Source organism: Capricornis sumatraensis, chromosome 11, assembly GCF_032405125.1.
Source record: "Capricornis sumatraensis isolate serow.1 chromosome 11, serow.2, whole genome shotgun sequence".
In the NCBI taxonomy this organism is placed as follows: Eukaryota; Metazoa; Chordata; class Mammalia; order Artiodactyla; family Bovidae; genus Capricornis; species Capricornis sumatraensis.
This window is the reverse complement of record NC_091079.1, coordinates 21,307,862-21,320,167: the sequence shown is the minus strand read 5'-3', so window position 1 is coordinate 21,320,167 and position 12,306 is coordinate 21,307,862. Positions and strand designations below refer to the sequence as shown.

General features: G+C 58.5%; 1 protein-coding gene across 7 annotated transcripts in view; it reads right to left on the bottom strand.

Moving 5' to 3' along the window:
* Window positions 1–12,306, bottom strand: part of TSNARE1 (t-SNARE domain containing 1) — a 78,145-nt gene that overhangs the window by 49,750 nt on the left and 16,089 nt on the right. For 5 of the 7 annotated variants that reach the window (XM_068983324.1, XM_068983320.1, XM_068983323.1 and 2 more), the window contains 4 exons: window positions 8,437–8,527; window positions 7,099–7,173; window positions 6,597–6,656; window positions 512–670 (listed from right to left, as the gene is read on the bottom strand). In XM_068983324.1, coding sequence (XP_068839425.1) covers window positions 512–670; window positions 6,597–6,656; window positions 7,099–7,173; window positions 8,437–8,527 — 385 coding nt within the window. Of the gene's footprint in view, window positions 1–511; window positions 671–2,265; window positions 2,379–3,924; window positions 4,245–6,596; window positions 6,657–7,098; window positions 7,174–8,436; window positions 8,528–12,306 lie in introns of those variants that run through there. The other 2 variants (XM_068983326.1, XM_068983325.1) reach the window with 2 other exon arrangements.

Sequence of the window (12,306 nt, the reverse complement as noted above, 5' to 3'; positions counted from 1 at the left end):
CCCCGGCCCCAAGGTCAGACCCCCAACACCACCGCCACCTGCTCGCGGCCCCACCAAATCACCGGTTCAGTTTCAGCAGTTCGCTTAACCACTCAAACACTATCCTCAGGGAACTGTTCTGGGCGTTGAAGGGCCTCATCAGAGCAGAACACCCTCTGGAAACCTCCATGGGCAGTGATGGAGGCAGCCCTGGGGACTGGCTATGCCTCCTGGGCACGGGCCCCGGGCTCCAGGTCAGACAGCCGACCCCACTGGTAAACGTAGGCGGGCAGGGACAAGACACGGGCTCCCCGGACTCTGTGCCCTCCACGGTGGCCCGCGTGCCCGAGCTCGGGCGAGGCTCAGTGAGCCAAGGTCCCGCGCCCTGGGCTCAAGACGGGAGCAGGCCTCGGTGTGCTGGGCACGGGCCAGTCTAACCCCCACTGGTGGCACGCCGAGAGCAGCCACGGCCAGGAATCGGGGTTCCCGTGTGCACACGCACGTGCATGCTCGCCCATGCACGCAGTAGCACCTCAATCTGCAGGATGGCCTCCTCACGCAGCCGGATGGCCTCCAGGTCCTCCTCGGTGATCTCGGGAAGCAGCGCCTGCTCGTGACCCGACCACACACCATCACCCCCGTTGAAGATCTTCTCATCATCAGCCAGCTCAGCAAAGGCGGCCTGGGGGCTCTGCCGAGACACAGACCACCGTTACCACACAGCCTACTGCCGCCGGGCCAACCCGCACCGGCCACCCGGGAGCCCCCAGCCTGGCTCTGCAGGGGCCTGGCCCCAGCCTGTCAGTCAGGGCTGCTCCACAGGGCTGCGGGTGCTGGAGCCACTGTGATGGTGGGCAGACACCGGGCCCCTGCCCACGGCCTGAGCACTCAGCTCGGGCCGTCCCAGGCCTGGCTGCAGCGGGCCCCAACAGGGTGGGCACATGCCCCACGATCACAGGGTGCGCATCCACAGGCAGCCGTCCTCCTCCCAGAGCCAGCGAGCTCCCTCCAGACCACGTGTTCACCTCATCGAGCCAGGGAGGTCTTTACATAAACAAACACGTGGATGGATGAATATAAAATAAAAGAGCTAAAAACTCTGTTGACGAGCGCTCCTCGTCCAAGGTGGCAATTATCACCTCCCTTCCCGCTGTGGGCAGAGGAAGCAAGCAGTGCCAGGTGGGCAGCAGCCGGTGGGGGCTGGCCGGGGCCAGACCGCGTGCCCGCACCTCCTCCTCTCTGCGGCCCCAGCCCTGCCTGGGCTGTGGGGCGTGTCAGGTCAGCCCCGGAACCGGCCCGCTGGAGGCCCAGGCCTGTCACGTGCACTCAACCTCAGCCTTCTCCTCCGCCAAACGGGAACAGCGGCCCACACCTGTGGTACGCGGCCTGTGTCCACCCCAACCCTGCCGGGCACACCCGCACTCCCAGCAGGAGGAACGGCACCTGGGGCCCCTCGCAGACGGCACGCCCCAGGCCCCCGAGGCGAGGGGACTGGGTGTGACCTGGCTCGTTCTTAACTTCTCCCGCTTCAGCCTTCATGTCCATGTGATGGGGCTGTGTCCAGAGCCATGGACAGGATGGACAGGGATGAGGGCGAGGCCCCAACCAGGGAGCACGTGTGAAAGCCCCGGTCAGGGGCCATGGGGTGCCGGAAGTCCCCATGCGAGTGAGTCATGGGGCACAGGGGGCCCGGTGCCTGCAGGGGACCCCGACGGTACACCCCTCCCTGCAGCAGAGGCTGCTCCAGAATGGGGCACCTGGTCCTGAGCTCCAGTGATTCCACTGGCCTGGGGCACCTCCCGTGAGAAGAGCCCAGGCCGTGCACCCAGCGACTGAGGCGCGGACACGCCCTCTGCAGCCCTGCCGTGAGCACAACCTGGCCAGCGTGGGCTGGGAGCACAACCAGGAGTATGGGCGGGCCAGCGACAGTGACTCAGACGCACGACGTGAGCAAGTGCACAGGGTGCCACGTTTGGCCACCTGGAGGCTGGTTCCCTGGAAGCCCCCGGAAAGTGCAAGGAAAGGGGGCCAGCCTCCCTGCAGTCGTGGGTACGCGTCCTGGCCCCCACAGGTAAGGCCTGCCCTCCCCGAGCACCGCAGGACAAGGGACCAGGGAAGGAGAGGCAGCGAGCCCCACCCAGACCCCTCCTGAATGATCAGAAAGCACGCTGTCTTCTCACAAAGCCTCAGTCTGGGTCTTGAGCTCTGAAGCCTGGATTAGGGTTTGCTGGCAGGGCGCTGGGGCCGCAGCGCAGAACGCAGCCGGGGGATGGTTTTCCAGCTCACCAGGCAGCCAACAAAGGCGGCTTTCTCTTCGCTCCAAGGCCAAGGGCTTGGGTCCTGCTCTGACATGTCCGTTTCACACCCATGATCCAACAATTCAATGACTGCTGGGTGAGAGGGGGCCAAGCAGTTTCCCGTGAGAAGAGATGGAGCCCAGCGAGGGTTCAGGGAGGCCAGTGAGCAGCCAGGCAGGACTTAGGGCTCTCAGGGGCTCTGGGAAACAGGCCACTGTCTCGCAAACTCTGACCCCGGGCTCCACGTGGGAGTATTCGTGACCCGGGCAGGAGGGCAGGGGTCAGGATGAGAGCTGTGTTTCTTGGGAAACACAGCTTCTGTGCAGCAGCCCCAAGACTGGTCATCCATTCCTCCAAACAGCAAAGGCTGTGGTCAGCTGATGGATATCTCTGGGAGCTCTGCAAAGCCTGGAACAAAGGACTGGTGAGACGCTCAATCCTCCCCCAGCCCCGTGTTAAGTAACGGAGCTGCCGCCGGGGTGCGGCTCTGAGGGGGACACACGACTTAAGAGCCCCCCGCAGATGTGCAGGTGAGGTGGTCTCTGCTGCTGTAGCCTGGGGAAACAGGGCTCCGAGGACCACACACCACAATGGCGCTGGCAATGAACGCTGGAGAGCATTCCTGACGCGGGACGGGCTCTACCCTGCCTGGGGACAGCACCCAGCCCAGGAGCCCCCAGGGGCTGCCCACCAGTTGGGCCTGACCCTGGTTGGAGGCTGAGCCAGGACCCAGTTGAGGCAGAGGCCGACACAGCCAAGGAGGTCGACCTGCTCCCAGCCACGCCGGCGCTCGGTTTGGAGAACCGACAGGCACCTCTGCTCCCGCCGGGACCACCAGCCTGCAGATGGCGGCCCCAAACTCTGGACCATCAACGCAACAGCATCCCCAGGCTGAATCTGCAGTGTCAGCTCACCCACCATAGCTTGCGAAAATTTCTGGGAATCACCTTTCATAACTTCTCGGAAGCACTGTTGGCCATTCTCTTCCCCTTTAGGAAACATTCTACTGAAATAGGGCATGAGCAGTTGAATGCACAAATCACACGTGGACAGGTCTGTGAACTTTAATCAAGGAAAGACTTCCAGGTCAAGATATAGACATTCCAGGCCCCTACTCAGGACGCTGCCCCCAAGCAAGGACCGTCTGGCTTCCGACTCTGCCTGTTGCTTCAGCCGGGTTTGGACCTGTCCTCTTTGTGCTCAGCGTGTGTCTGAAAGCACCAGCACTTGCTGGCCACAGACCATCCCTCTGCTGCCAGTCTTTCATGCACAGACTCAGCACAAATGCTGTAGGCTGGCTCTCCCCCAGGTGTCAGCTACTGCATGTTGTGCTGTGTTCAGCGTTCTTTGACGTGACTTTCCACTGGGTACACACCTGGGAGGAGCTGCAAGGCCCAGGCAGGAAGACCTTTCGCTCCACAGACATGTTCAGCAACCAGAGTAGGGGCACCACACACACTCCCGTCTAGCACGTGAGACCTCCAGCTGCTCCACAGCTTCCTGAGTTTTCACCTGTTCTTTCTAGTTGTGTTGGTGGGTGCAAGGTGTGCAGAGATGGAGCACCGTGGGTTCACTCTGCGTGCTTCCAACGACACACGCTGAGCATATCCATGTGCTCACCAGCCATTCCAACGTCCCCTTTCCAACGTGACCCCCAGTGCGCTTGCCCTTTTATGGTAGACATGCAGCCATCTGCACCTACGACTGCAGGAGATCTTTACACACTGTGGATGTAAATCCTTTCAGATGTGTGTTGTGCAAGTGACTTTGCTCGTTCTGGGGGCTGCCTCTTCACTCTCAGGGGTGTCCAGACTTTACCAAAGCAACTTTACCACCTTTTCTTCACAGTAAGTGCATCTTCATCTGTGCGAGAGGACGACAGCCTCCAAGGGCAGCTTCCAGACACTTCACTGCCTTACTGTTCCTGCCCAGATCTGTGATCCCAGAAGGCGTTCTGAGCCAGGCGAGCTGAGGGGAAGGGTCTGCTGGGGGTGGCAGACTGGTGCCCAGAGTCCTCCAGTCCCTCTCCGGCCACACAGCAATGGCCCTGGCCTGGAAGGTCCGCACGGCCTGAGCCGGCTGCCGCCTGTGTGCAAGTCTTGTCCTGCACGCGGCTCCCCGCCAGCTCCGACACGGAGACCAGAGGGCGGCGTGTTTGGACCTGTGCTTGCCGTGTGCCTGACAGGACCCTTCCCAGCTCAGCCATCAGCCGATCAGCATCAAGCCCGATGCAGACCCTGCACTTCCCACTCTGTGGCAGTGCACCCCGCACCACCCAGGCAACCATGTGCGTGTACGTCTGCGTCTACACGCAACTCCGCTCCCACTGGTCTGTCAGCTTAGCCGCCAGCAAATACCACACTGTTTTAATATCTACAGCTCTACGTTGGGTTCTGACACCTGGGAGAGTAAATCCTCCAGCTCTGTTCTTCAAAACTGTCTTCATTATTTGGGGCCCTTTATATTTCCATATACATTTTGTAATCAGCTTGACAATTTACACACACATTCAAAACCTGCTAGGATTTTTGTCTGGATTGTATAGAACGTATAGAGCCATTCAGTGAGAACTGACTTCTCTGTATATCAAATTTTCCAAGCTACAAATACAGTGCGCACCTCCATTATTTAATCTTCTGTAATCTCTCTTCAGTAATGTTTTGTAGTTTTCTATACAGAGGCTTAAACAACTGGTCATCGTTTCCTCCTAGTTTTGATGCTACAGTGAGTGCTATCTCTTTTTAACATCATTTCCAAATTGTCTTTTGCTGGCACCCACAGTATTTTCTTGCACATTAACGTGGTAACAGAAATCCTGTTATATTCACTTATTAATTCTAAGTTTTGCCAGATTCATTCAGGTTTTATAGTTACACAATCATGCTGTCTGTGAGGGGGTTTCTTCCTTCCCAGTCTCTACACCTTTTCTCTCTTTCTCCTGTCTTCCTGCAGCGAATATTCCCTGAGGTGCACTGAAGCACAGAAGCAATACCACTGAATACCATGTCTCACCCGCACTCTCAGAAGCAAAGGCTTTAATATCTCACCAGGAAGGGCACTGCTGACTGCTGGACTTTAGAAGATACGCTTATCAGATTAAAGGCATTCCTATTTAGTACTCTTTTGCGGAAAATTTTGCATCTCCCAAAGTGGATGTTGAATTTTACCAAATGCTCTTCCATGTCTATTGAGATCAAGAAGATACTCTTACTTACTGTATTAACATGATAAATTATTCTGATTATTTCTGAATGTAAACCAACTTTGCACTCCTAGAATAAATCCCATTTTAGAATGGTGTATTACCTTTCTATACATTGCTAGACTTAGTTGATTTACGCGTTGGTTAGGGGACTTCCCTGACGACCCAGTGGCTAAGACGCCATGCTGCCAATGCGGCGGGCCTGGGATCAATCTCCAGTCAAGGGGCTGGATCCCACATGGCACAGCTAAGACCAGTGCAGCCAAATAAAGAATTTTTTTTGTAATATTTTGGTTAGGAGTCTCTGCTTCTAGGCTAATAAGACATCTTGTTTTCTTTCTTGCAAAGTCCTCATAAGAATTTGGAATTAAAAAAAAAAAGAATTTGGAATTAAAATTTACTAACCTCATAAAACAAGGTGAGAGGTATTCTCTTTTTATATTCTATTTAAGTGTTTGTGTAAACTGGTATTACTTATTCCTCAAATATTTGTGAGAACTCATCACTAAAGCCATCTGGTCTGAAGTTTCATTGCTGGGATGTTTTTAAATTATGGATTCCATTTCTTTAATAAATACTGCACTTTCCAGATTTTTTACACATCTTGGTAAGTTACATTTTTCTTTAAAAATTTGTATTTCATTAAGTTATTAAATTGATAGGCATAAGTTGCTCATATTATTACTTTTTTCATTTTTAGAAGCTTTAATTATATATGTATTTTCATTCTTGATACTAGTAATTTGTATTTTCTCTCTGTATTTTGATTAATCTTGGAGGACTTAATTTTATTACTCATTGTAAAGAACTGATCTTTCGCTTTGTTGAATTTGTCTATCATGCATCTATTTTATATTTCATTGGTTTCTGCTTTTTCCTACGTATTTTCTTTGGATTTAATTTTTTGTTGTTATTCTAGCTACTTGAGATTGAGAATTGGATCACTGATTTTCACACTTCCTTTCTCATATACATATTTAAATCTATGAATAGAATATAGCTCTCTGTGCTATACAGTAAGACCTTGTGTCCTCCCTGCCCTTCGCTGGAGTCCCAAGGGCATGGATTCTATGCTGTCCCCTAACGCCCACTGACCACAGTAAATCCTCAGCACCTACCTGCTGCTTGCCGCCCCTCTGTGCCGTGGGAAGCAGTGCTCTGGACTTCTCTGCAATTTTCTGTGGGATAAAGTACAAGAGGAGGGAGGTGGGGAGAACAGAAAAGGTAGGGAAGAGAGAAGAAATGATCAGATAAACACAAAATACTGGGCAATGACCAACAGTGAAGCACACCTCCAGATCCGAGAGAACAGAGCTGCCCGTGGACTCTGGGAAACCGGGAGCCTGGCTGGGTGTCCCCAGGGGGACAGTCTGCTGAACGGCCTCTTCCCACACACGTGGGGCGGAGGGACAGAGACACCTGTCTTCCCACCGCCAAGGGGCTCTAGCGAGGACCCTCTGGGGCAGCACTCCAGAGGAAAATGTCCCTCACGGCACACATACTGAGGTCACACCAGCCGGGTCCTGGCAACCATCGAAGGTCTGCAATGCGGCCCCCCACTGCTTTAGGGGATGGGGCTGGCCCAGGGCGGGTGCTCAGGGCATCTGTGCAGGGCCTCACCTTCTGCACTACTCCATAGCGTTGGACAGCATCTGATAGCTGAGTTTTCAGGCGATCTAGCTGAAGATGCTCCTGCTGCAAAGAGACAATGGAGCTTCAACAGTTGGCCGAGGCCACATCCCATCCCTGCCGCGCCTCCATCCCTGGGCACACTCCCAGGCCCCTCCCGGCCCGCCTGGCACCTGCACCACATCCGCCCCCAGCCTCACGGGCATCTCCACTCCCTCTGTCATTAGAGCTGGGCTCACCCCGCCTACTTTACCACCACTTCCATCCTCGCTAAGGCCAGCAAAGGCTCTGGGGGCACAGCCAGCATCACCACGGACACCATCTCCACCCGATCCACACCATCTCCACCCAATACACACACACACACACACACACACACACACCCGATCCACACCATCTCCACCCAATACATACACACACACACACACACACACACACACACACACACACACGCTGTCCGCAATGACCATGAGGCCTGCAGCTCTCACGTGCTATGCCTGTCCAGTCCCCAGAACAAACCACTCCAGGGAGAGGTGTTACGACCCGACAGCTGACCTGACTTGACAGCTCAGGAGGTCTCAGGCCCGAGCTGAAGGTCACGTGGGGGGTGGAGCAGAGCCCTGAAGCACCTAACCGCAGGTAAGGCTGCATCTCATACCCATATCAGAACCACAGGCAGCAAATTGGCCATCCGCCCCCCAGCACCTCAGCACTCACACACGGCCTCTGCCCTCCCAATGGAACAAGACCTCGTCTCCTGTTCACCTCTGCACCTGAGTTTCAGAATGACACCTGGCACAGAGCCAGCGCTCAGGACATACAGATGAACGAGGGAACAGGCAGGCAGGCCCTAGATCTTGGCACTGCCAGGCCACCAGGAGTCCCCACCCTCTTCTCAGCAGGCAGCGTCGGCACCACCGGAGCTGTGTCAGTCCCAGGCCCTGGGACCAGGACTCAGACACAGGCTCCCGGGCCCCTCCTGCCCCAGCACCTCCCATTAGCTCCTGGGAGGGCCACGACACTCCCCAGGCCCTGCATCTCCAGTCCCAAGCCCAGCCTTCGCTGCCACCACGCACCCCACGCAAGCCCAGAGGCAGGAAGGAGCTGCAGGGGCAGCAGCAAGCCGGCCACGCTCCGTGAGACCAGCTCTGCAAGGCCTGCCCTCTGAGGGCGCGTGGCCTGGGGCCACCGGGCACCTGCACCGCTGTCCAGCCTGCGCTGGTGCCCAGCAAATGGTGGAACCCGCGCTCTCTGCCCGAGCGGCCATGCGGCATCCTTCGCCTCACCCTCTGCCCGGGCCCCCGCCGCCCTCCAGTCCCTGGAACGTACCCGGGGGCAACCCCGCAGGAGCTCGGCCGTCTGCTTCAGGGCGCTGGTGCTGGCGGCGATCGTGCGGTTGGTCTCCTGCTGCACTGTGTGCCTGGGGCGGGGAAGGCACGAGGGTGCAGGGGGAGAGGATGGGGGAGGGGCAGCAGGAAAGGGCGATGACACAGCAGGCAGCAGGGTGGGCAGGGGCTCGTAGGGGGAGGGGGCAGCGCACAGGACGGGAGAAGCCAGGCAGAGGAGACGGAGCGGACAGGCCCAGGGAGGGGCGGACGAGAGGGAGCAACCCGAGGGGGCAGGTGAGGCGTGGAAGACGTGACGCTGTAAGCTCAGGCCAGCGTCCCCAGGCCCCAGGGCCCTGGTGCACAGCCACAGCTCCTGCACATCTGGGGCCCAGCCGAGAGCCCTCCCTAACGAGGGGCCCCTGGGGTCAGCACTGGTTGGGGCCAGGAAGCAAGGTGGCCGCAGAGACGGCCCTGGGCCCAGCGCTGAGGACAGCTTGTCCCTCTGCGGGCCGCACTGGGAGGCCCAGCTCCAGACCCAGGAGCATGGGACCCCGGGCCCAGGGTCTCTGCCAGATCCTCGGTTTAAGATTCTGAGTGTGACCTCAGAAGGCTGAAAAGGCCAGGCTGACCTCAGGCCCTGTGGACAGAGTGACTCTGGGCAGACCCCATCCACAGATGTCCTGCAGGCTCACAGGCCCAAGCAAGGGCAGGGCCCTGGCCTGGCCCCAGGGGCAGACACCAGAGAACCTGCCAATCGGAAGTATCCAAAGCAAGTTCAGAAAAGACAGGCAGTGCTGGAGGATGTCCACACTGACGTTGGACTCCCACAAGCTTCAGTGACTGAGACAACACAGCGCTGTCTCGGGACAGTGACAAGTGAAATGGAATCACCCCAAATGCACCCACGTGGAGAGCTCGAGTAAGCACTGAGAAAGGTGCCAAGGTATTCAAAAGTAGGTCCCTTTGAGAGGTGGCATAATCGTATTCAAAGAGTATCAGCCTCGACTCCCACCTCACACCCTGTGTCCAGGCAGAGGCTCTGAGGTCGGACACACAGGCAGCCCAGGGCCCAGCGCCCCAGCCTGGCACGTGTGCGAGAGGAGGAGCGGGCTGGCTACAGGTGGAGCTGGGGTTGGGTAGGCAGGCCATGCCAGCGGCAGCATCGCACACAAAGGGGATGATGGGCAGCGGCGGCCGTAGAGGGAGGGCTGGAGGCTCGGGTGCAGGAGCTAACCCCGACCAGGAAGGGGCCCAGTCAGGCTACACTGAGGAGCAGAAGGCAGGAATTCATCATGTGGCAGACGTCCTGCCTGGGGCTCCTGGAAGGACCATCCACTCAGCAGCCCTTCCTGAGGGGCCCAGCACTGCCCTGGGCTGACGCCGACAAGCCCCACCGTCACGGACCGGGCCACCTCAGCCAGTCTGGGAGCCCGTGCTGGGGGCGGCACCGGGCCTTCATGGTGGGTAACAGGGATGACCGAGCCCACCCCTGTCTCACGTAAGATGAGGAAAACAGGTTCAACCCTGTAAGCCTCTTGTGAAACTAGCTATACTTACCCAATCTGAAAGACTGTCTTTCCTCCTGTGATCAGATCCCAACTACTGAAATGCCTTTTTTTAATGTGATGGCACAAAGGATGATAGTGTACTGTTTTTTTTTAATATCCTTTCTTGGCCAAATAAAAGAGCTGGCAACTGTCAACGTGGAACAAATACAGACTTGAGAGCCCTGCACTGGCCTCCAGCCATCTGAAAATGCTAATGGTCCGCAAGATACACAGGTTCCCCCAGGGCAGGGGTCATGGAAGGCTCTGGAAGGCCAGGACCAGCAGGGTAGGCAGTCTGGTCAGGGGCCGCCCCGCGGGGAGAAAGGGTAAGAGGGCTAGGGGATCTGGGGGCAGAGGGAGGCAGGAAGGCATGAAGCAGGTTGGGGACCTGGAAGCTGAGGCTGCGGGGAGAGCAGGGGGTGTCCAGGGAAGGGCCCATGGCCCTCTCCAGACCACTGGTGACGACACCCTCCAGCCAATGGACCAGGGTGGGGAAAAGCACCCGCCTGAGCCCAGGGACACCACCCCAGGGCCCTGACCCAGGAGCAGGCGGCAGCACAGGCGGCCCACAGGCTCTCGTGGCGGATCCTGACGCTGAAGACGGAGGAGCCCGAGCGCCACAGCTCAGCGCCACGCACGCCGGACGCGGAGGCTGAGCCCCCAAGGGGCGTGGTCCCAGTGTGTGCCGGGGGCACGTGCATTCCCAATCCCCAGCATCAAAAGTGGGATCTAGAACACTATTCACTTAAATGCGACTCTACAAAACGCCTATGGACTTGAGAGGCTGGCAAGAAACACCAAAACACTCTCACAGTGCTTCCTCCGATGTCCTGGGCATCCAAGTTCCCACAGGGAGCATATGCTACTTCCACAATCAGAAAACAATGCAGGCTACTTCAAAAAGGAAGCTCAAAGAGCAATTTACAACAGAACGGCACACAAAATCCGCCAAGGGCCCTCGGGTGCCTCGCTCTGGACCCCAAGACTGGGCGGGGTGGTCCAGGCCTGCGAGTGTGGACGGACAGCAGGGAGGACGGGCGGACTGATGGAAGGGAGGACGGAAGGGCAGGCGGGCGGGCGGGCAGACAGTGGGCGGGGCGTGCGTGGACGGATGGCAGGGAGGACGGGCAGACTGATGGGAGGGAGGACGGAAGGGCAGGCGGGCGGGCAGACAGTGGGCGGGGCGTGCGTGGACGGATGGCAGGGAGGACGGGCGGACTGATGGAAGGGAGGACGGAAGGGCGGGCGGGCAGACAGTGGGCGGGGCGTGCGTGGACGGATGGCAGGGAGGACGGGCGGGTGTGCGGGCAGACAGTGGGCGGGTTTGGCCTGACCACCCACCGAGAGATGCGGCCTGGCCCTGTGTCTGGTCTCAGTCGCTGAGTGCTCCTCCGTAAAAGGGGAAGAACACTGCCCGCCCTCCTCCTCCCCAGGGTGCTGGCAGGATACAAGGAGCCGAGGGCAGGGCCAAGTCCCGCCCCGAGGAAGTTCCGTTCTGCTGCCATAACTGCTAACTCTGGAGCATCAGGAGTCACCAGGGCAGGAAACACTGAGCCCACGGGGAACCAGCCCAGACCTCGAGTGCAGCCAGGCGCCCGTCCGGGGTCCCCCGACCGTAAGACGCCCTGCGAGGGGCTGGCCAGGGATCTTAGGGGCGTGGGGCAGGTTGGGGTGGCTGCTGAAGGCAGGCACTTGCTGAGACCCGACAAGGAGGCATCTGCAGGCACTGGTCTCTGGGGTTCCTGCTCCCGGGGACCGGCCGTCAAACATGTCACCACAAGACAGGTTCTCCTCTGGGGGGCCCGGACTGCTCAGCTGGCCGAGAGCAACGGCAGGGGTGTCGGGGAAGGCCCACATGGCCCACGGACTACAGGGCAGCCTCCATCCTAGAAGCCCTGCAGAGCAGGAGGTGGGGGGGGCGGGGGTGCAGCTAGCAAAGCTGCACGGCCACAGAACAGGACCGGGAAGGTCCTTGGGTCCAGGCACAGTGCTCGGGGGACGGGTCCTCGTGTCCCTCTCCTGGGGCACCGGGCTCAGCTCTGCCCAAGCACCCAGCCTCCCCAGGACCTAGAGGCCCCAGAGCCTCCTCTGGGCTGGACAGGTTTAGGATGGAGGCCTCCCGAGAGAGAGGCCCTGGCCTCTCCCGTGGACGCCAATGCCAGGAAAAGACACACGGTCCTGGCAGCAGCCTGCGCCCCTCCTGGCTCTTGCGGTCCACCACCCCCAGCACTCCTTCCCACGCAGGATGGCTCAGGCAAAGAGGACAACGGCTCAGACGCAGGCCTCCTCCTCAGGGAGCCCCCACCCCAAGGCACACTGGGATC